This window comes from Sciurus vulgaris, assembly GCF_902686455.1.
Source record: "Sciurus vulgaris genome assembly, chromosome: 12".
Taxonomy (NCBI): Eukaryota; Metazoa; Chordata; class Mammalia; order Rodentia; family Sciuridae; genus Sciurus; species Sciurus vulgaris.
The window spans coordinates 106,190,684-106,213,137 of NC_136473.1; the positions used below are offsets into that span (position 1 = coordinate 106,190,684).

A 22,454-nucleotide genomic window follows, 5' to 3' on the forward strand; every position below is an offset into this window, starting at 1 on the left:
CAAACAGACAACTCCAGAACTGTCTGAAGAGTTTTGTTTACACTGAAACAAATTACTATAGTAATTACATTTTAAGTTACTTTGTTTTAAAACTTGCTTTCAATGCCCATAAAATAAAGTATGCAATTACAATTTCTACTTTTTCAAAAGCGTGGGGAAACACACTTCCACACCGTTGGCAGAGAGCAGTGCTGTAATACGCATCCAGACCTGAAATGTGATTATCGTCTGACCTAGCAATTCCATTTCTAGAAACCTGTCCAAAAGACAGTACTAGAAAAGAATAGGAAGATGAAAGTTTAAAAAAGAGCACCTGGGTGCACTGCAGTACTTCCTGAGTTCCAGCCACCAGTCATATGTTGACTCATAGAAGCCAGACAAAAATCCTATGAGATGGGCATTCCTAACATCCCCATTTTAAAAATGGAGAAACTGTGATTCACCTAGGATCACTGGCTAAGTCTTGGAGACAGGGTCTGAAGTTAATCAGCCTGGCTCCAGAGTCTCCTAACCACCTCCTGTGTGCAGTGGAATGGCAACATTCACCAGACACGACTCAGCAAAAGAGAGCACCGTTAAACTGCACTTTTTGAAAGAAAATAAACAGGTGCACCATTTACACTGCCCTCGGTTCACACCCACCTCCCAATCTTCTTACCTGTGGTCCCCAAACACCATTGAAAGTGCGCGCGCGCGCACACACACACGTACATGGAGAGGTGATGCCTGCTTACACAGTCACAGACCAAGGCATGGGAAGGAGACTATATACCAAATTTTTGTCATGGTTATCTTTAGCAGTGGGGTTAGGAGTGGGCTTTTTAAGTCTCTGAGATATATATGGCACAAACGAGCATGGTATATTTGAGAAATGAGGGGAGAGACACGTTTGCTTTTACATACAGTCAGAAAGCAAAGAAGCTATTCCCATGGAGACCTTCTCTGCCCAAGGCGAAACATTCCGGATCCACCCTGACTGCTGTCTCTGATCCGAGAGGCGTGCTGTGCTATGATGTTCCTACAGTGGAAGAGGTGGCTTCAGGGAAATGTGTGCGACCTAGCCACTGGGAACTAAACAGTTCGATGATGCTACCATTCTTTCACCTCAACAGTTCTGTAGCTGCCTCCCAGGCTATTTCTAACCCAAAAGAGGTGGAAAGAGGTAGGTCTCTTTCAGAAAGTGTTTTTTGTTTTTTTTTGTTTTTTTTTTTTTTTTTAATTATAAACCCAGCTTTGCCATTACCAAGGAAAAAGACTTGAGGCAACCGTGGCCTTAGCCTCCTCAGTTATCAGTGGGCAGAGCCTAGGTCAGCACTGAGCACGGAAAATGCCCAAGAAGTGCTAGCTCTCCTGCTTCCCCTCACCACAAGAGAGACCACAACATGGAGAACTTCAAAGTCCCTCTGCAGTGCAACCAAAAATTAGGCTAGGTTCAGAAGCACTTGCCCAAAGTTTTAAAATTTTTATTTACTTAATTATTTTATTTATTTATTTGTGTCTAGGGTCTCATACATGCAAAGCATGTGCTCTACCACTGAGCTATATCCCTAGCCCCCCAAATTTTTATTTTTATATAAATAAATACACAGTCTTTTATCTGGCATACTAGATTAGAAATTGAAAGTTAGTCACAGTCATATACATTCAGTTATTCTTTCTGCCAGGTGGGGACAATCAGATCAATGACATACACTTCAATTTAGCCCTATATATACAGTCTCCATGGAGAGCCAGATTCAGGATTTATACAGGGTAGATAAAAATATCAGTCACTACTGGTGGAAAAAAAAACTCCTATCTTTTCAAACTAGACAAATTCTCAGAGATGATGTTTGAAGAGTACCTAAATATTTCTAGAGAAGATATAAAAAGCTTTTCTGCCAAGTGGCCAAAGAATGACCTCTGCCCAATCATGCCTAGGTTAACAAGCTCAAAAACAAATGGCAATAATACAGAAAAGTAAACATGTCGACCAGGAAGGCAATCAATATCTACACTATTAGGCTGGCAGATAAAGGTCTGATATCCACAGGGGAGCCCTGGGTCACCTCAAAGATTAAGCGTGTGTTAAGAACATCAGTAGATAGGCCACCAAAAGAATAAGGAAAGGTTATTTTGGGAAAGATGAAATATTCAAGACTTAAAAAGAAAACTAGATATGATAGGGAAATCAAAACACTGTTGAACTTCCTTATACTTATTTAGAATGTAGTATTGTTTTTAGTCTGAATTATATAATGCTTTAATTGCTTAGGCACTGTAAAAGTCTTATTCTAGACTTGTTGAGAGGGCATGTTAGAAAATGATTTGTTTTGTTTTGTTTTTTGTTTTGGTACTGGCTACTGAACCCAAGGGCACTTCACCACTGAGCAATATCCCCAGCCCTTTTTAAAATTTTTTAAAATTTTGAGATAGGGTCTCTCTAAACTGCTTAGGCCCTCATTAAGTTGCTGAGGTTAGCCTCAAACTTACAATGCTCCTGACTCAGCCTCCCAAGCAGCTAGGATTATAGGAGTGTGTCACCAAACCCAGCTAAGTGGTTTTGATTTGTTTTAATGACAAGAAAAATTTAAGGTCAAGATTCATGACTTCATTAAATGATATAAGCAAATATGTTTGTGTTATTTTATTAAAATATTTTAAATATCTTTCCTACCTTCTACAGTAACTCTAGCAAAAGAAGTGTCCATATATGGACACAAATGATTTCATGAATAAAGCATATTTTATGAATTTCACAAAAAGCATCTGCTTGTGAGTCACAAGTAGCAACCTGCTTCTAGAGTTTCAGAGGAGGACCCATGTTATTTTATGCCTTGTTTAGAATCAGAGTGTGTTAGAGATTATCTGTCAAAGTTCTCTAATTGTCAAGAGACCCTCCCAAGAAAACTTCTGAGGAATTCCAAAGACTAATGGGGGATCTAGGAACATATTTTAAGTACTCTGTATAAGACAACATTAATCATTATCATGACAGCTAACATTTATTAGGCAGTAAAATTTTCTAGACTTTACAAAAGGACCTTTATATACCATCTTAATTATTGTAACAATGTCATACGTTTATTATTATTATTATTATTATTATTATTATTATTATTATTTCAAAACCCAGGTTTTGAGCACTTGGAGTAATTTGCCCAAAGTCATCCAGCAGGACTGAAATTAGAACCAAATCCATCGATGTCCAGTATCTGACTTAACCACCATGTTACTCGGGGAAAGGGTAAGCTTGAGTCTTTCATGAACAAGGCAGTCCACCTTCGATAGTAGAATGCCATCTTTGTCTGGGTTATTTTCACCAACTCTGCACCAAACCTCCTGCTGTCACCACACTGTTAAGGCTGTATTGATATGTTGATATAAAAATAATTGAATACTAAAGTGTCTTATAATTTCCAGCTATCAGGGAAAAAAACTGCTAAGGGAAATGTAGCAGTTTCTTTCCTAGTCGGTGTATTATAGAAGCTTTTTAATCATTCAATTATATGTTTAGGTACTCCAGGGATGTTATTATGGAAAGAAATATTTTAGGAAAAAAGCTCACTTCATTTTGACAGAAAACACGTTTTAACTTTCTCATGTCTAACATTATCCAACTCATATAAGGGAAAGCATCCTTTAGGTTACTGGAAGAAGTGCTGGAATAGCAAGATTAAATGGATTATAGGAAAACCAAACTTCAAATGAACAGCAATAGAAAAGGTTGAGAAGGAGGAAGGATCCGAGTTTCCTAGAGAAGCCTCCTTTCTCTAGGTACAAGAACCCAGAATGAGTCGAGGGCTTTTTCCAGTTCCAAAGGCAAAGAGCTAAGGTAGTTTGATAGTTTAAGACTGAAACAAACTTACCTTTAGGAGAGCCAAGGCGACATGAAAGATTATGTTCAAACCCTGAAATACAAAAGGGACAGTGAAAATCAATATTGTCACATCTGCAACTGTTTTATTAAGTACTCCCCAAGACTTCCACACATCTTTAATAAAATACCTGCTTGCCTTCATCTTCATATACAATACTAATTAAACCATGAGATTTTCTAAAAGGTATTTTGCCCCTTTGAGATTCATAGTGAAAAATTTAAGTGCTATTTAATTAATATTAACATAAAATTATTATGTTTTTTTTTCTCTTTCTATTTCTGGGTTATTTGCCTGTGGCTAAGGGTTGCAAAGTCAAGTTCCTGGTTCAAGATGGCAAAAATGATACAGAAGTCTAAAACTAAAAATTGAAATTCCTAATCCTAGTTCAGACATCTGGGTGACAGAGTTAAATGGCCAGGGGCAGACAAAACAAAGTCAGTCCATGCTCCTAATGTGGACAGATGACAGAAGAGGAGCTGAAAGGAGCCCACCAGATCTCCACTAGCCCTTACTGTTTTGAGGCTTGCTTTCTTTGAAGTGCTACAACTACAGGTGGAAATCAAGGGCTATCAGCCAGACTTCTGCTCCTTTTCTCTCCTAAAAGGCCAGAGCACCATTTCAGTAGGGATAAACTGAACAGCCTCTGGAGAAGCCACACTGGAGCTGGCTCAGCCCGAAGACTGAAAGAGACGTTGAGCTGCTACATTCAGGAGACAGTCAAGAATTCTGATTCAGACAGAATCAGAAACGAGGCTGCCAGGGAAGGCGCTGTTCCCTCACCATGCAAGTCATCATACAGAAGAAGAAAGATCTTTCAAGCGTGAGCTGATAGCTTCTGAAACTGTAGGATCCATTCAATGTGCTCTCTTCACCTTGGTGACAAAGATCTCCTATGCCTTTTGGAAACGGAGCTGTACCAAACATATTATGAAATAATAAACCGTAATAAACCATGCCTTTTGTATCCAAAATCAGAAGTGATGATTAGGATTGGATCCCAGAGTGCACTCCTGCTACGAGTGCTAACGCAGCCTTTTATATTCGACCACCAAAAATATGACACAGTGTGTGAAGGGTGAGCGATGGACAAAATCATTTGGTTGGCTAAGGTACAGAATGTGAACTAAAGGTTTGGTTTTGGGGTTACTCAGTCAATTCTTTAAGAGACTAAAAGCAGTAGGAAGTAAGTGTAACCAGGACAGGAGACAAAACAAATTGACATAGTTCATTACCTACTAAATAATGATTCTAGACCTGCTGTGATCATAATGTGTTAGAAAAAAAGAAAAACTATTCTAGATCAAAAAACTTAGGTTATTATTAAGCAAAATTGGTCCTCACCCATTACTAGCCAGTACTCACCTGCCAAATCTTTTTTGTTGTTGTAGGTTCTTTTTTAGTTATCCATGACAAATGGATTCATTTTGACATGATTTTAAAAGCAAGGAATATGATTTGTTCTAGTTCCATCCTAGTACTTCCCCTTCTCCCTTCCTCCCACCCTGTTCCTGGCCCTCTATTCTACTGGTCTGCCTGCTATTTACTTTTTTTTAATTAGTGTCTTGTTGGATATATGAGACAGTGAGCGTCACTGTGGCATATTCACACACGTGCACAGAGCAGTTAGGCCGGATTCATTCCACTGTCCCTCCTATCCCATTCCTTTTCCCTCCCCTTCATTTCCCTTTGTCTACTGGACTAATCTTTCTTCTGCCCATTAAAAAAAAAAATCTTATTTTGGATTAGTTTCTACATATCATAGAAAACATTCAATCTTTGCCTTTTGGGGGCTGGCTTATTTCACTTAGTACGATAGTCTCCAGTTCCATCCATTCACTGGCAGATGCCATAATTTCATTCTTCTTTATGGCTGAGTAATACTCCATTGTGTATATACACTGCATTTTCTTCATCCAGTCGTCTTTTGAAGGGCACCTAGACTGGCTCCATAACTTGACTACTGTGAATTGTGCTATTGTAAACATTGAAGTGGCTGCTGCATCACTGTAGTACACTGATGTTACTCTTTTGGATATATACTGAGGAGTGGGATAACTAGGTCAAATGGAGGTTCCATTCGTAGTTTTTTTTTGTTGTTGTTAAAATCTTTTCTATTTTTACAGACTGCATTTTGATTCATTGTACACAAATGGGGTACAACTTTTCATTTCTGTGGTTGTACACAATGTAGATTCACACCATTCATGTAATAATATATATACATAGGGTAATAATGTCTGTTTCATTCTACTATCTTTCTGTCCCCCACCCCCTCCCACCCCATTTTCCTCTACACTATCCAAAGTTCCTTCATTTTCTCTTCCCCACGCCAACCCCCCTCATTATATACTGTCATGCTCTTACCAGAGAAAACATTTAGCCTTTGGTTTTTTGGGCTTGGCCTATTTCGCTTAGCATATTTTCCAACTTCATCCATTTACCAGCAAATGCCATAATTTTATTCTTTATGGCTGAGTAATATTCCATCGTGTATATATACCACAGTTTCTTTATCCATTCGTCAATTGAAGGGCATCTAAGTTGGTTCCGCAATCTAGCTATTGTGAACTGAGCAGCTACAAACATTGATGTGGCTGCATCACTGTAGTGTGCTGATTTTAAGTCCTTTGGGTATAAACTGAGGAGTGGGATAGCTGGGTCAAATGGTGGGTCCATTCCAAGTTTTCTGTCAACCTGCCACATGACAAGATCCACCAGGTCTCTTCAGCTGGTGCTCACAGTGGGAAGCCCCTCTTGTCTCCAGTTCTCCAATCTTCATGTGAAGCCAGGTTTGCAGGCCTCCTTTGCTTCCCAAATCCTTTCACATTACTCTGTGGAGACTGGCACATGTTCGGCGACTCCGCTGTCATTCTCAACGTTCCCCCACCCCTTGCTTTCAGAGCAGCAGTGAAATCTCACTGATCCTCATAACCTTACTATGTTTCTTGTTTTTCAGAATGACTGTGATAAGCAAAAGATTATATATGTATTTAGTAGCCAGGATCACCCCACAAGTCTCCTGATGTTCATTTTCACCAAATAATGCTGGTGTAATATATATAGGAAGTTCTTATTTGATGAATGATACTAGCTAGTCTAAGTTTTCTGTGGTTGATTCTTTTCCCTGTGTACTCAACTAGACCAATTTGTGGGATTATCCTCAAATCACAGTAAGAACCTCTTTTCTTCAATTATCTCAAAATCCAAACTATGAGGTAACTAAGCCTTGAAAACCAAATAAGAATTGTGAAACGTTTTAAAAACTTAAAATCTCTAAATAGTGAAAACATCTCTCACCAACCCCACGAGAAAACTCGGTTCGACTTTTATTTTATACATACTTCTAATTAGCTTGGTGATAAGATTTTAGAGTTTATAGGAGTAGCAAGCTACAAGACAAAGTATGTGAACCAAAATAAACCTTTCTCTTTATTAGTGCATTATGTCAGGTATTAGTTTTAATAATGGAAAGCTACTAACACAGCAAAGATAGCAAAAATGTGACTTCTACCAAAACCAGATTCTATCATTTGTCTCCATATTAAAAACACTCACAAAAAGGAGCTGACTGCAGGACACGAGGCAATAAAAAGTGAGCTCACTGTGGAAAGAAAGGGTCACCACCTTCCTCCGATGACAACAGATGGAGACCAGCCCTGTCTGCATGATGCAGTGGTTCCTTCACTGATTTAGATACTGCTTTTTCAAAATTCAGTCATAGTCTTGGTGACATCTTTGCTTTCAAGAACACCTACAAGTAATTGTCCCAAATTGAATAATCGCTTCTAAGTGCAGATCACAGTGTTCCTGGGTAGGCCAACAGTTGAGCACCTACCCTCCTGCATAAATAAAGGCTGACAGCTGAGCACTCACTGAAACAAAGACACTGAACATCCTGGCTCTGATGAGCAGGCACTCGTGGGTTCAGAGGGAGCTGACAGATTGTGTGAGAAGCTGTCAAAAAGCTTACTGATGGCATTGAGAACAAAGGTAGTGTCAAAAGTGCCAGATACACATCAGCACTTGGCTCCTTAGGGTTAAAGTGAGAGGGCAATAAACAGCATGCAGAAGTGGAGATCAACAGGCAGTGAGAGATGATCTAACCCAAAGTGGCCAAGGTGGACGGGACAGGCTCAGACGAAGTCAGAGGGCATGGCATGCCGACCTTTCTGCTCATCCTAAGCAGGATGTACTACCCAGGAAAGGGTTGTGATTAAATGAAATAGCTTATAGCTCTGCATTTGGTAAGGATTGATAAATGCTAGCAACCACTATTAAGATCATGTATTGATTATCTACTATCTCCAGTATTATTTTTTGTTTTTTCCACTTAATCCTCTCCACAACTCCATAGCAGATACACTCTTGTCACCATCTTAGAGATGACAGACAGGCTCAGAAATATCACACTGTTATGAAATGGTAAAGCCAGCATTAGAATTTAGGCCTGTCAGATGAAAACAAGTTGATGCTTTGTTCACTAATTTCATCTCAGTTGCTTAGCCAGTGAGACTTATAGATACCTGTGACGAATTAAAAATGGTCACAATTTTTTGACACTTGTCCCATTGAGAAGCCAGGTCTCTGCCCTGTCTTCTGAATCTGGGCTACTATACCACTGCTTTGACAGACAGATTGTGGTGGAAGTGACACCACGCCAACGTATGGGCCCAGTGGGGCTTCAGAGACTGAAGTTTCCATGTTCCATCTGATGCTATGCTCGCTTTTGGAAGCTGGCCACCATGTAAGAAGTACAACGATACTTAGACCCTCATGTTCCAAACAGCCAGACAGCAGCTAGGGCACATGGAGGACCAGATGTCACTGGTAAGAAGAAAGACCAAGGTGCTGGGCATGTGAATGAAGTCATCCTAGAAGTGAATTAGGCCATCTAACTAATGCCACTAGAACAAAGAGGAACCCTGCAGCTGAATCTCTGACAATTTCCAACTTGAACAAAATAAACAGCTCTTTTCAATTTAAATTTTTTTTCATTTTGAAATAATTTCAGAGAAAAATTCCCCAAAATAGTTCTCCGTACCCTCACTCAGTTTCACCAAATATCTGACATCTTACATAACCACAGTCCAAGGACCAAAACCAAGAGATCAGTATGAAAATTTTGTCAAACACACAACTTATTCTTCTGAATTTATTTGTTCTGTCTCCTTAGTCTCCTTTAATCTAGGACAATGTTCAGGCCTTTTCTTTTATGATCTTGACACTTTTGAAGAGTACTGGCCTATTATTTTGTAGGACGTCCCTCAATTTGATTTGTTTGATGATGTTTCTTTGTGATTAAATTCACTCTCATAGAAGTGAGACTGTTCTTCTCAGCACAAGCCACCAGGAGGCTATACAACCTCAATATGTCTTACCATACAATCACTACTTTTTGGTGTATGGGGGGTGTTATTTACTTGTTTTGGTGCTGAGGATTGAGCCCAGGGTTCAGTTGTGCAGAATCATTGTCTTAAAGTCACTCAGTTTGGCAGTAGTTGTTATGTACAAGAAGTAACAGATCATCAGAATAGAATCCTGTTGGCTTCTCTTTGATAAACTTCTTCCTCTATGGTCTGTAAAATAATCTCTTTTAAAAGAACAGGAAAGTTACAGATAGTTACCATAAAAGTATAAGGAAGCAAATTCCAGCTGCTCTAACATATATGTTCTACAGCAAGAACGGTGTAACAAGTTAGCCAAAAGGATCTTTGCTTTATTTTGCTTTACATGTTTTAAACTGTTTGAAGTTCAACCTGTTAGGATGGAGTGACAGAACCATGAAGCAGTTTGAGTTTGGGGGCTTTTTATTTATGCCCACTAGAGGTCAGGATTGTAGCGCTGAAAAACCAAGCAACAGCTTTAAAACGAGGTTTTGAGAGACGCCCCTATTGGCGGTTTTAAGACCTTCAAGGTCTTTGTGTCCACTAACTTACTAACATAATACAAAATATACAGAAAAACTGGATGACTGCCACTCTCCTTCCCCCACTTTTAATATATATTTCCATCTGTATTATAGCTTCTTTACTAAACTTCTTTTCCATAAATGAGTACTGAATATTGAAGAGTTCAAGAACGGAGAGGGATGAGCACTAACTGGGCAGAGACCCTTCTCCCTGCTGCAGGCTGAGATTTCATGGCGGTCCCCACTCCCCACCACCCCCTGATCTTGTGGTTGTGGGAAGGGAATTCTCTCAGATCCATCCTATGCCTCCCGACCTCACCTCCGATGCTCTGTCTGCTCAGCAACCCAGCTCTTCTCTAGCATGAGCTCAGATGTCAGCCTCTGCGGAAGCTTTCCTGGCCTGCCACGGCTGGCACAGATGCCCTGTTCGTGCTCTTGAAAGCCACCCCACCCGTCCCTCAGCACCCATCCCATGGTGGGTGAGTCCCCTTCACCTGCCTTGAGTTCCCTCTAAGCTGTGTGAGGGCAGAAACTGCCAGCACCTTTACTGGTACATTCCCATCACTGGGTATGGGAGCACATGTTAGTTAAACGAGTGTATGAAATGAACAGAGTTGTTAAGAACAAGCAAACGGACTTTTAATGAGAATTTAAGATTAGGAAATACTGAATCTCCCTAATGGAAAGGAAGCTCCTGGACAGTGACATTAAAATTCCAACAAACTATCTTTCATCTTCTATTCTGGATGAGAAAGTTCACTTCTTTCCAAATCTGAAAACTAGGGTATATTGCATCAAGCTGATTTGCTCAGGAAAGCAAAACCAATCACACATTAATCAGCCTTCAGAGAAAGGCAGGGTCTATTTTAAGCACTCCCAAAGCAGAGTCAGGCAAAACAAAATGCTTAAGAACTTGCAGTCAAATATACATTTGGGAGGCTTTAAACCCTTCAAGAAATGGTCTTCTATTCTGACTGAAAACGGGATGAAGCAGCAGGAGTCTGTACCCAGACCCACGCAGGGGGACGCTGCAGATTCTAACTCTCCGCCCTCCCGGGTAAAATCCTGAGGTCTGTGTCATGCTGCAGAATCAACATGTGTGTGTCTCTGGGCACGCTTCCTCATCCTGCTGTCCTCATCTGGTAGGTGGGTTGAGTGTTAACAGGGCTGAAACATGAGGGACAGCAGAGTCAGAAGTGATAATAAGAGAAAAACACAGAAAAGGCTGTTTGAGGAGAGCATGGGAGAAAAGCCAAGTCACACTAATAGCTCCACAGTTGCCTGGAAGTCTCTGGAACCACGAGGAAGGTGGCACTAACTGTATGAACTCAGGGGCTTTTACATTGTTAGCTCAGAGCAGCTCCACCTTTCCTCTACCTCTTGTCCACTCCCTGCCACCAAGAGCCCATAGCAGCTGGCCCACATATAAACACAGTGCAAAATTTAAGAATCATGATATGCCCCAGGTCAGCCAAGGAACACAAGTTCTTTTCTGCCTTGGGGATCTACCATCCTCCTGTCAAGAAGTATAGAAGGGGGACTGAGGTATGGCTCAGTGGTGGAGCACTTGCCTGGCATGTGTAAGGCCTGGGGTTCAATCCTCAGCACCACATATAAATAAATAAATAAAACAAAAGATCCATTGACAACTAAAAAATATTTTTAAAAAAAAGAAGTATAAAAGGTCTAGCCAACCTAAACAGACTACTTTACAGTAGCCATTGCATAGCCCTAGAAATTGCTACCATTTCTACAGCACCTTATTTCAAAGATCTGGGCATGCTATCTCATCCAACTATGACAATATCTGTCAGTTACAGAAGCCATTATCATGCTGGGGTTGGGGTTCCATGGTTGAGTGTTTACCTAGCATGTGTGAGGCACTGGGTTCAATTCTCAGCCCCACATATAAATAAATGAATTAAAATAAAGGTCTATCAATAACTAAATATTTTTAAAAAGCCATTACCAACTTCTCCATTTTATGAAGGAAGCTCAAACATGGTAAGTGATCTCAATTCACAAATTAGGACTGGAAGGCCAGATTTCCTGTATCTAGCTCAGTTTTCTCTCTATTAGACTGGTGGTTCTCAATTGGCTACTTATTAAAATCACCCAGGCAGCTTTTAGAATGGACTGGCTGGGTAGCTCCACCTCAGAACAAATGCGGGGAAAAGGCCAGAGGGTGGGTAACATGGGCCACCTGTATTATCAAGAATGTCCCAGGAGTTGCCACCATGAATCCAGAACTAAGCATTAACAAGAATTTTCAAGGCAACTATACATCAGAAGCACCCAGGAAGCTGTATCAACACCCTAAAGTCTTAGTGAATTGGTCTGGGGGGACATAGGCTTTGACAGGATCTCTAACATGCAGCCAAGTGTGGGGATCACTGCATGCTGTCTCTAACAACCAGGTTCCTCTTACAGATATTTCATAATATTTAAATGTAATAGTTAAATGTTTCCAAAGGTCACCTGTGTCGAGTTCTTAAGGTCAAACATAAAAATTAAATGTTATTAAAATAAAGTGAATTGTAATTATTGAGAAGTATAGAATCTATCTGAAAATGATAATAAAATAATTAACTGATATATTTTAAACAATAAGACTGATAGTTGTCTATGCTCGGAAGACTAGATGGTGTTTTAGAAACTGAGGCAGGAATGATGAAGACATTAAATAGTCTCTTCAGAACTGGTTAATGCTGACTATGCTACATTATCCAAATGACCACATTCAGTTCCTCAGTGAATAGTCCTTTCAGGTACCTTCACATAGGTAATAAACCACTATGGAAAGGAATGTAGTGATGTTTCCCACAGCAAGCAAATCAAAATCAGATTTTATTTGAATTGGGCAAAAAAATCTCATAAAGTGCCTAAGATATTAAGGTAATATTTATGCATTTTAAAATGAATATGCATGATTCTATGAGAAAAACAGTGCTTAATAGAAGCATGAAAGTTGGGATATGCTACAGGCTAGTTGTTTAATGTTCTACCAGATCACCTGACAGCAGCAAAAAAAAAAAAAAAAATCTGAGCCTTTGAATAGTTGTGGAAGCAGGAGGCTGTTCCAGACTCCACACATCTCCATTGACCACTGTGCGTTCACACAGACACACAGGTGCACAGGTGCCACTCTACTTTAATGGGAAACTGTGCAACTGGCTACTTGAAAAACTAAAATGAGTTAAGTTTAACAAAAATACCAACAGAAGATCCCAATGTGATAATTTTCTTTTTAGTGCTGGGGATAGAGCCCAGGGTCTCATGCATGCAAGTTAAGTGCTCCACCACTGAACTACATCCCTCACCCTGAATGTGATGAAATTTTGACAGATTAATGATGAGAAAGAAAAAAAAGACCAGTATGTGGTAAAAGCTAAGCAACAAAACAAACTCTGTAGATTAATTTTATAAAACTGGTCACAGAAGAAATTTCAGAGAAAACAAGCTATCAATATTTTCTTCAAAATTCTATTGAAAATCCATATTTGATCAATTACAAGTGTGTCCCCAAATTTTAACATAAATATGTATTACTTGATTCCTAAGAAAGCATATTACTTACTGAAAGAGCCAACCACATACATGCTTTAGAAACTGTTAATAATTACTTCAATCTGAAAATTTAATAAAATTAAAAATGTTTATAAAACACATCAGAAATGAGACAAATTCTTAAATGTAACAAATATTATGTTGAGCATTTTATTTTTCTCTCAGCACTAATATTTAAACCTTGGCAAAGGTCTTATTTCTATAGCTTTTGATGTTTCTACTCAGGCAAAAAGTACAATTTAAGAGCATATTTTCCTCCTTCCACTTAACCATTCACATATCAGGGATATGTAAAATCAACCACCTCTGGCCAGTGAGCTGTAATAAATATCCACTCCTGCTGGGCATTAAATATTAAATTAGAAAAGAAAGGCCATGTTGGGACTAATGACACGTTAACTAACTCAGGCTGACTCCTTACTCCCTGGCGAGTGAGCTAGATCAAGGCTCAAAGGCGGTTTCAAAGGTTAATAACGATAAACCGGACCACCGTCAGGGATTGGTTAACAACAGTTCCGCGAACGTGATCATTGCCATATAGTCCTATGGGACTCTCACCTGCGTGAACCCCCATGCCTTGCTGACCTTTAAGCTGATTGGTTCCCACCTAGCCTCCACCCTACATAAAAGCTGTGTGACCTCCTCAATAAACGAGTTCCTGCTGTGACTGGTCTCCCTGACGTGTCTGATTGTCCTCCAGCTGGAGGGCTGCGTATGGGCCATCAGTCGGCCCTACCTATCCCGGTCTGACCTTGTTGGGGAGTGTCCCCTTCCCTTGCCGCTGGTCGAGAAGAGCAAGGGGGCCGACAGGGCCAGGCACAGTGGCACACGCCTGTGATCCCAGAGGCTTGGGAGGCTGAGGCAGGAGGTTCTCGAGTTCAAAATCAGCCTCAGCAAAAGCGAGGCGCTAAGCAACTCAGTGAGACCCTGTCTCTAAATAAAATACAAAATAGAGATGGGGATATGTCTCAGTGGTTGAGTGCCCCTGAATTCAATCCCTGGTACAAAAAAAATCCCCCCAAAAAACAAACAAAAACACTCCCCCTAACTCTTAAGTAAGAAGTAAATGAGCTTCCAGTAAATTTTCTTAATTTATATAGCAAACAATTTTCTAGTAGTAATTTGCTATCATGGAACGGAACTCATGACTTACAGTATCATGAAGTATACAGTTAGTCAGTTAATAGCTTCAGGATGTAACTCAGCTCACTCACACTTAAGCTTAGCTGTGAAATGGATGAGAAAGCTTGTTTCTTTACCTATCTAAGAGAGGCAGGTAATTAAATCATACTCCAAGTTCTTTCCCAAGAAGTCCTGTCTTCACATCAAGAAATTACACTGGGGCTGGGGATATAGCTCAGTTGGCAGAGTGCTTGCCTCGCAAGCACAAGGCCTTGGGTTCAAATCCCCAGCACCACAAAAAAAAAAAAAAAAAGAAATTACACTGGTAATCACAGATCTGCCTACTGCAGTGAAGAGGAGACAGTCCTAATTAAGAAAACATCGCAGAATTAGTTCAATTAATTGGTCTGAGATCTTTTAAATACACACACACACACCCCAAGTGGAAAGTGAGAGCTATAACAAAGTAAAGAGACCTAATTAGCAAAGGACACTCCAGCAACTGGAATACCTTGATTGTCGCAAAAATTCTATGATTGTAGAAAAGGCCCTAGAAGTCCTGTGAAATCCACTCCCATTGAAGCATAGTCAATTAAGCCTCATATTAAATAGTCTGGCAGTTCTCTGTAGAAATTCTTTAATACTATACTTTAAGCCAAAAGTTTTAGAAGTATCACAGTTCCATTTCTGCCTCTATTGGCTTAGGTAAGTATCTCAACCTCTCTATGCACAAGATTCCTAAATAATAAAATGAAGAGCACTGTTTAAGAATCACAAAGAGGATTTACTAAAAGTTCAGGGCCTTGATAACATCAGCTTATGCTCCTGTCCTCCCCTGCCCACGCGTCTTCCATCAGTGTTGGCCATATCCACTTTGTGGTCAGTTAGTGTTCAGGCATGTCCTTCTCCCCTCGGAGATGGGAAACCCTTTAGGACAGGCACTGTATTCATGACTCTTCATAACCTCAGAGCCAAGCCGTAACTGGGCATATCTTAAGTGCTCAATAATTTCCAATACTTAATTACAAAAATTAATTTGAGTTGACCCTATTATCTAGATAACTGGAAACTGGAAGCATTCTATTTAAGGGAGAACAATCCAGGCTTTAAATTTCTTAATGAAATGAGAAGAGTCATAAAAGATCAAGACTGCTTTCCGAAGAGTGGGAAGCTGGGAGGGGGAGGGAAGTGCTGGGGAGTGATACTGGCCAAATTATATTGTTATATTGTGGGCATGTACTAATATAAAACAACAAAATCCCATTGATATGTATAATGCACCAACGAAAAATGTGGGAAAAAAGAAATATAAAGTATTATTTTGAAAAAAAGGAAAAAAGATTTCTCTCCAAAACTAAATGAGCTTTCTTTCCACCTTTTTTTTTTTTTTTTTAACTAACAACTAAATAGACGCGTGGTCTAAAGTAGTCTGAAGAGTTATTAGGAAAGGCACAAGAATTTTTAGCAAACATTATTTGTACTAAAAACAATTATTTTATAGCATGAACAAGATCAGTTCATGATCTGCTTCCAACTCTGGCACATGTCTTCAGTGAGAAAGAAAGTAAGGAGTTCTACGACCCAATATTCAAAAGGCGGAGTATCAGGACAGGTAGATTACAGCCCACCCCCAATCTTGAGCCTCTTTTTAAATCATTGGCATTTGACTTTTTCCCAAGGCCAGTTTCTGTCTTCTAATTCAGATCTGATCCGGATTCTTGCTTTTATCTAGTCGCAGGCTACCAGCTTGCTCATCTCCAGGCCCTTCAGGACAGTGACCTCAGTTCACTCCCTCCCTCCTGTTCCTCCTTTAGATACGAGGCCCTGCCGCAAAATCCTGTGTCTTCAGCTGAGGCTTTGTAAGTTTTCCTGGACCCACCTTCTGCTCTGAATGTTACTATCTCCCGAGCTTCCCAGAATCATACATGGTCTTCTAGCTGGCTCCTAAATGACCCCACCAAGTCCTGTGGCTTTAAATACACTGTGTCCCAAATCAACATCTTTAGCTTCTGTATCTCCTCTGACTGTAGCCTTATATATTCGAGCACCTCAGATCTCTATTTTCTATTATTTTTTTTCCCTTCTAATGGAAATCTCAGACTTGTCTAAATCCAAACTCTCCATTTCCTCCACGAAGCTGCTCTTCCTCTAACCTTCTCCACCTCAGTGAACCGCAACTGCATTCTTCCTGCTGCTCGAGCAAAGCCTTGGAGTCACCCTTTCTCTATCACAACCCATAATTGATTCAGCAGCAACTTTGGGGGCTCAAATTATGAAACCAATCCTAAATTTTACAGTTTCCTGTCATCTCCACTAAGCCCAGCCTAGCCCAGGCCACTGTCACCTCTCGATGAGGTTGATGCAACAGTCTCTCGATCTCCCTATCCCTGCTCTTTTCCCCCCAAGCTATTCTCCCCATAGTAACCAGAGCGGCCCCTTTAAAAGAGACATCAGCTGAGCACAGAGGCTGGTGTCTGTATCTCAGTACTTGGGAGGCTGAGGTAGAAGGATCACTTGACCTCAGGAGTTTGAGACCAGCCTAGGCAACACAGCAAGATTCCATCTCTTGAGAGAGAAGAGAGACAGACATCAGATCAATTTCTCTCTCAAACTCCTCCCTTTTTGAAGATTTACTTATTATAAACTTCACTGGATCAGAAGCTTGGACCTACTGATTTCATTGTTTGTGTCTGGAATACTGCTTGGCACCCAAGAGTGCTAAATAAGCAGCTATCAAAAGAACAAATCAAAGTCAGGGAGGAGGCTGCATGTGGTATGGGGAGCCCAATGGTAGAAGGGTCAGTCCTCGGGGGATAGCTGGATGTGACAGCAGCAGGAGCTGAGTGATATTTTGAGAAATGAACACAAGTTGGTCACGTTCAAGTGTCGGGAGGAAGCAGTGTGAATCAAGAGCACAGAATCTGTAAAGGGGGAGAGAAATGCGCCGGCCTGGTACACTTGGGAGTGGCGGGGATCTGGCGGGCAGAAGAAGGGCACCCTTCACCCCTGCAACTTAACACGTTGGGGTCCCAGTTGTTAGCAGTCCTAGAGATACCTGGGCAACCCACCAGAAATTTTAGTTCCCTTGAAGTCTGACTTCTTGCTCTGTTCGTTTGTGGAGGGGCAGCAGACTGTGGGGTTCAAAGAGGAACTCTGGAGCTAGGTTTCCCAGGTCTGCAATCACTGTAACTGTACAACTTAGGGCCAGTTACTTAAACTCTCCGCACCTCAGTGTCCTCATAACCAGAAGCACCTGCCTCATGGGGCAGCTGTAAGGATGAAATGGGTTCCCATTAGAGAGTTCCTAATGCAGTGAAGCACTGCATGTTCTGGCACAGTGTCACTTAAAGTTCCCAAACCGAATGCAGAATATTTATGGCAAGTTGTTCAAGATTCCAATAATCTGCTACATATTTTGATAAAGACTGACCTGTATATTTCTTGTTTAACTTCTTAAAGAAAATAAGTCTCTTCTCTCTCCCAATCAATTTGACCATATCTACGACTGTTTTAAAAGGAGGTAGCTAGTACCTCAGGAGATACAATATCAATGGACAATGAGCTAAAAATAGAGAGAAGGGCTTATAAGTTTTGTTTCTAGAAAATGACAGAGGTTATTTAGTCTTTGCATTTATTACTTAATTGTTAGTTGGAGTTTAAAAATTATTTCAATAAAACAGCTCAGGTGAACTGATGACCACAGGAAGTTTGACATAGATAAGTGTCTAACAGTCCCTATTGATGGACCATGTGGGAGTACTGAACAGGACAGCATCCAGGACCCATTCAGGCCAACTACATGAATCATATTGATAAAATAAGCAGAGAATTCAAGGAAGACATAACCAGGAAGCCCAATATCCCTCCTGTTGCAGCATTTACTGGCTTCACTGTGCAGATCTGCCTCACATCTAACTGCTGCTATTCCTTTTGCTATAACATATAAATTTATATCATTTGTGTGGCTAAACTCACAGGAAATGGAGAACACCTGGTCACAATTTTACATGTCATTGAGGATGCTTTGGAAAAGATACTTTCCTCAGTTAATATTCTTCTCAACTCTTTAATCTGTCCTCATGGGTTCTAATTTTCAATTCTTTCTGTTGTCATTCTCCAGGGAATTCTCAAGACCCTTATCAATCTCCTAACAAAAAAATAAGACTAGAGGAATTCTGTAGCATGGTTCAAATGGTGCAGACTACTATTTAAGAATCACCTTCTCTACACAGACTGTCAATCTTAAGCCCTGATACTGGGCTGCCTACAACTGCATTGAGCTTGAGATCAAGCAAAGGTTCTTATAACCTTTACTGACATGTTTACACAAGTTCTCGTCTTTTAAATAAGGAGCATCAGTTCAAACTACCTGTAAGGTACCTTCCAAGACTAATAATCCATGCTTCTTTATGATGTGGATATACTAGAAATATACATGTTGGTTTTCTGATTTCAAAACAAGAACAGATTGAACAGATTCATGGAGGCATGGCAGCCGTTAAGTTCTAGTTCCCAGATGCAGCAAGGAAGGTACCATAGTATTAGGGCAGAATCTGGAAACCAACACTCCTTTGGATAATCTGCCAATAGAATCAAGCCTTCTCAGACTGGAGGACTTTCCAGGCATCTTGCAAATTTGCAGGGTGAGTCTATGAATGATAGTAGAGGTGAACAATCAGTAATGGTATGGAAATTCCATTCCAAATTCTCAACTTGGAGTTCTAGCATAAAGGTATTTGTTTGGTTTTGCTTTCTAGTTCCAGTTTATCCTTGGGAAAAATATATCTCAAAAAGTATTGTAATTTAATTTTCACAGATGTTATTATAAGAAAGAGATTTAAAAACCAGAGAATATTTCCAAAGTAGACTGGGTAAGTTCCCTTTGATAAACCCAGCATGACACTCCTTTTAGAATGCTATGTAAATATTCCAGGTAGGATGGCAGTGAAATATGAGCCACTAGGTGATCAAAGGTGTATGGAAATTTGAGGCCCATTTACTGAAGTTCCTTCTAGCTTGAAGAGGTTATAATCCTATAACAACCAAATTGATTCTGAATAATTGTGTCTGTGAAATAAGGTAAAAGGGAAATCCACAGAACCTAAAAACAATAACACTTAGTGAAAGGGAAGGACTGTGCTAGGCACATGGCAAGTGTTATCTCATTAAATCCCCATGACAAGAGGATTGAGAGATGGATAATATCTTCTTACAGAAAGAAAACAGGGACATTAAGAAGTGAGGGGACTTGTACAAGCTGCACAGCCCTTATGCAGCAACTCACACCAAAGATATAAGTGGAGTGGCCAGAACCAACCAAGTGGGCTTAACAAACAAGCGATCACTGATTGCTCACCTGGGCGGAGAATTGCTACTCCAAGAAAAAGAGTAAGATGAGCAAGAAAAATCAAAACAATATAATAAGCACAAAATCTTGTGGTTCATGCCTGTGCTGGAGATAGTCAGATTTTAAAATGATTTTACATTAAAAACAAGTAACTAAACCACATAGCACAAAGTTTCAAATAGGTTACTCTTCCACGTAACTTATTTTTTGCATTTTTCTTTTGGGTAGCACATATGTATCCTACCTAGTGGTTCAAAATACAATCCACACCCCATGAACAGCAGAGGGCATCATGCATCAGTAAGGAGATGACAAATCACAAAAATCAAGCTGTCAAAATTGAGGACATGACTCAGGTTTTTCAACCTGAGTTAGACAAAAGCTTTTTTTTCTATGCTTTATAATAGGGATAGATAATTTAGAAGACTTCATTTTGATAATTCAGAAAAGATGAAGAAGTAAGTTGGCTTTTAATTCAGCCTTGCTGATCAAAAGTCATGTGAGGAATCATAAAAGGAAAGAGGCATCCTAATTTATAAAAAGCTTGCTGAAAAATCAGTGTAGAAGTAGAGCTTATTAATAGTTCAAAAATCCTAATAAGAAAATCTAAAACTACTAAAGATTTCTAGAAAAATAAAGACTCAAAGGGAAAATTCAAAATGCTAAATTATTAAGCAAACACAAATTTGATGTACAAGTTAAGGACCATAAAATAATCATGCCAATCGATAAAGGTAATTCATGGTATTGTCTATCCCAGCTCCTGGGGAATTGTGTTTTTTCCCAACCAACGTCAGTGCAACTCTCTGCCACCAGAAGTTGCCTCACACTCTCTCGAACACAACAGAAACACAGGAGGCAGGCCAAGTGGCAGCAGTGCTGGGGCACCAGCGAACCCTTCCTCTCTGGCCCAGCAAGCCAGCCGTCAAGTGGACCCTGATTCAGAGGCTGCATCACCCTTGGTGATATAAGGCACCTGCTCTGTCTCCTCTCACAGACTCAAGAGATTCCACAGATGCAAGTCCTATGAAATTTACAGAAGGAAAAACCAAAGGTAGAAAATGAAAATAAAAGTAAAGTGAGGTAAAACATTATGCATTATTGATGCTTCCAATTTATAAGTCTAAGTTCCACTAAATTTCTTTTCCCAAATAGAAAACTTGTTGGAAAAAAAAAAAATGGAAATCATGTTTCAGAAGTAAATAACAAAAAGCAAACAAATCTCACCAAGATTTTCTCTGAATTATATTCCTCATTCTCAATCTTTGAATGATGTATGTAGTATTTGGGGGGATATGAGGGGTAATGCTTTTCCATTAGGCATTTTTGCTGGGTGAATATGGCAGTGATACTTCTTGGGAGCTTAACCTATGGCTGGCTTTCGCCGAGCAGGGTCTCCTGGTCTCCTCAGCCCTCCCATAACAGAAACGCTCTCAACAGAAACGCTCCACTCGCCCTGCCGTTGCAGCTTAAAGATCTTCAGTGGCTCCTCACTGCAGATGGGATGAAATCCCACGTCTTTAATATGGCCACTGCACTAGCATAATTTGAGTCCTGTCTAATTAGCCAACTGCTGTCTCTGTTCTAGAAGTCTGGGCTTGCTTTTAGATCCTCTAAACCACACACTTCCCTCACTCATTACTGGGATTTATCCTACTCATCCCTCAGATCTCAGCTTTAAATGTCACTTACTCAGAGAGACCATTCTTGAAATCCCAATCTAAAATAGGTTTCCCTGTTACAAAATCTTGAGGCAACTTAGATTTTCCCTTCATAGCATCTGGTATAATGTATAACCGTAAATATATATATATATATAATTTATTCATATGTATCTTTTAAAATGTATTTATTGTATGTAATAAATGTATTTATTATAGTGTGATCTGATTTACATATAGTAAATCAGATCATTAGTCTGTTTACTCCACGAATACAAATACAGTATCTATTCTGTTAACCATAGTATCTATTAGAACTAGCTCAATGTCAGCAAATATTAAGTGTTCAATATTTAATAAATGAATGACTAAATGACTGTTATGATTTGGATCTGCAATGTACCCCAAAAGTTCGTGTTTTGAAGACTTGATCCTGAATGCAGCAATATCCACAGCAGGACTTTCATAAGTGATTGGATCATGAGGGCTAGAACACCATTATTGGGTTAATCCATTTAATGGATTAATAATTTGAATGAATTACTGGGAGGAGGTGGAAACAGCAGGCAGGAGGCGCGTGGCTGGAGGAGGCAGGTCGCGGGGGCACGGCCGGGGACTGTATCTCATCCCTGGCGCCTCCTCACTTTCTCTCTCTTTCTGCTTCCTGACTTCCTATGCCACACTCCTCTGCTACGAGGTTCTACCCTGTCTCAGGTCCCAACCAAGGGAGCCTGTGGACTGAAATCTCTGAAACCATGGGCCAAAATAAATATTTCCTCCTCTAAATTGTTTTTCTCAGGTATTTGTCATAGTTAGAGAAAAGAGATAAAGGACAGTCCTTTCAGTATCTCCAGGTGCCTAGATGTTGAACTGATGAGCTACCATCTCTTTTCTAGAGAGTCTCACTTCAAAACACTCTGCAAACACGTGCTGCTCCTCTGTTATGTCCCTGGCTCCCCACTAACTGCTACACTGCTGCAAGCATCGCC

At 40.1% G+C, this 22,454-nt stretch overlaps 1 protein-coding gene across 7 annotated transcripts in view; it reads right to left on the reverse strand.

Moving 5' to 3' along the window:
- RABGAP1L (RAB GTPase activating protein 1 like) overlaps positions 1 to 22,454 on the reverse strand; it is a 683,255-nt gene that overhangs the window by 197,940 nt on the left and 462,861 nt on the right. For 6 of the 7 annotated variants that reach the window (XM_079106395.1, XM_079106392.1, XM_079106386.1 and 3 more), the window contains one exon: positions 3,849 to 3,890. The exons of the other annotated variant lie outside the window; for it this stretch is intronic. In XM_079106395.1, coding sequence (XP_078962521.1) covers positions 3,849 to 3,890 — 42 coding nt within the window. The remainder of the gene's footprint in view (positions 1 to 3,848; positions 3,891 to 22,454) is intronic. 7 annotated transcript variants of the gene reach the window in all.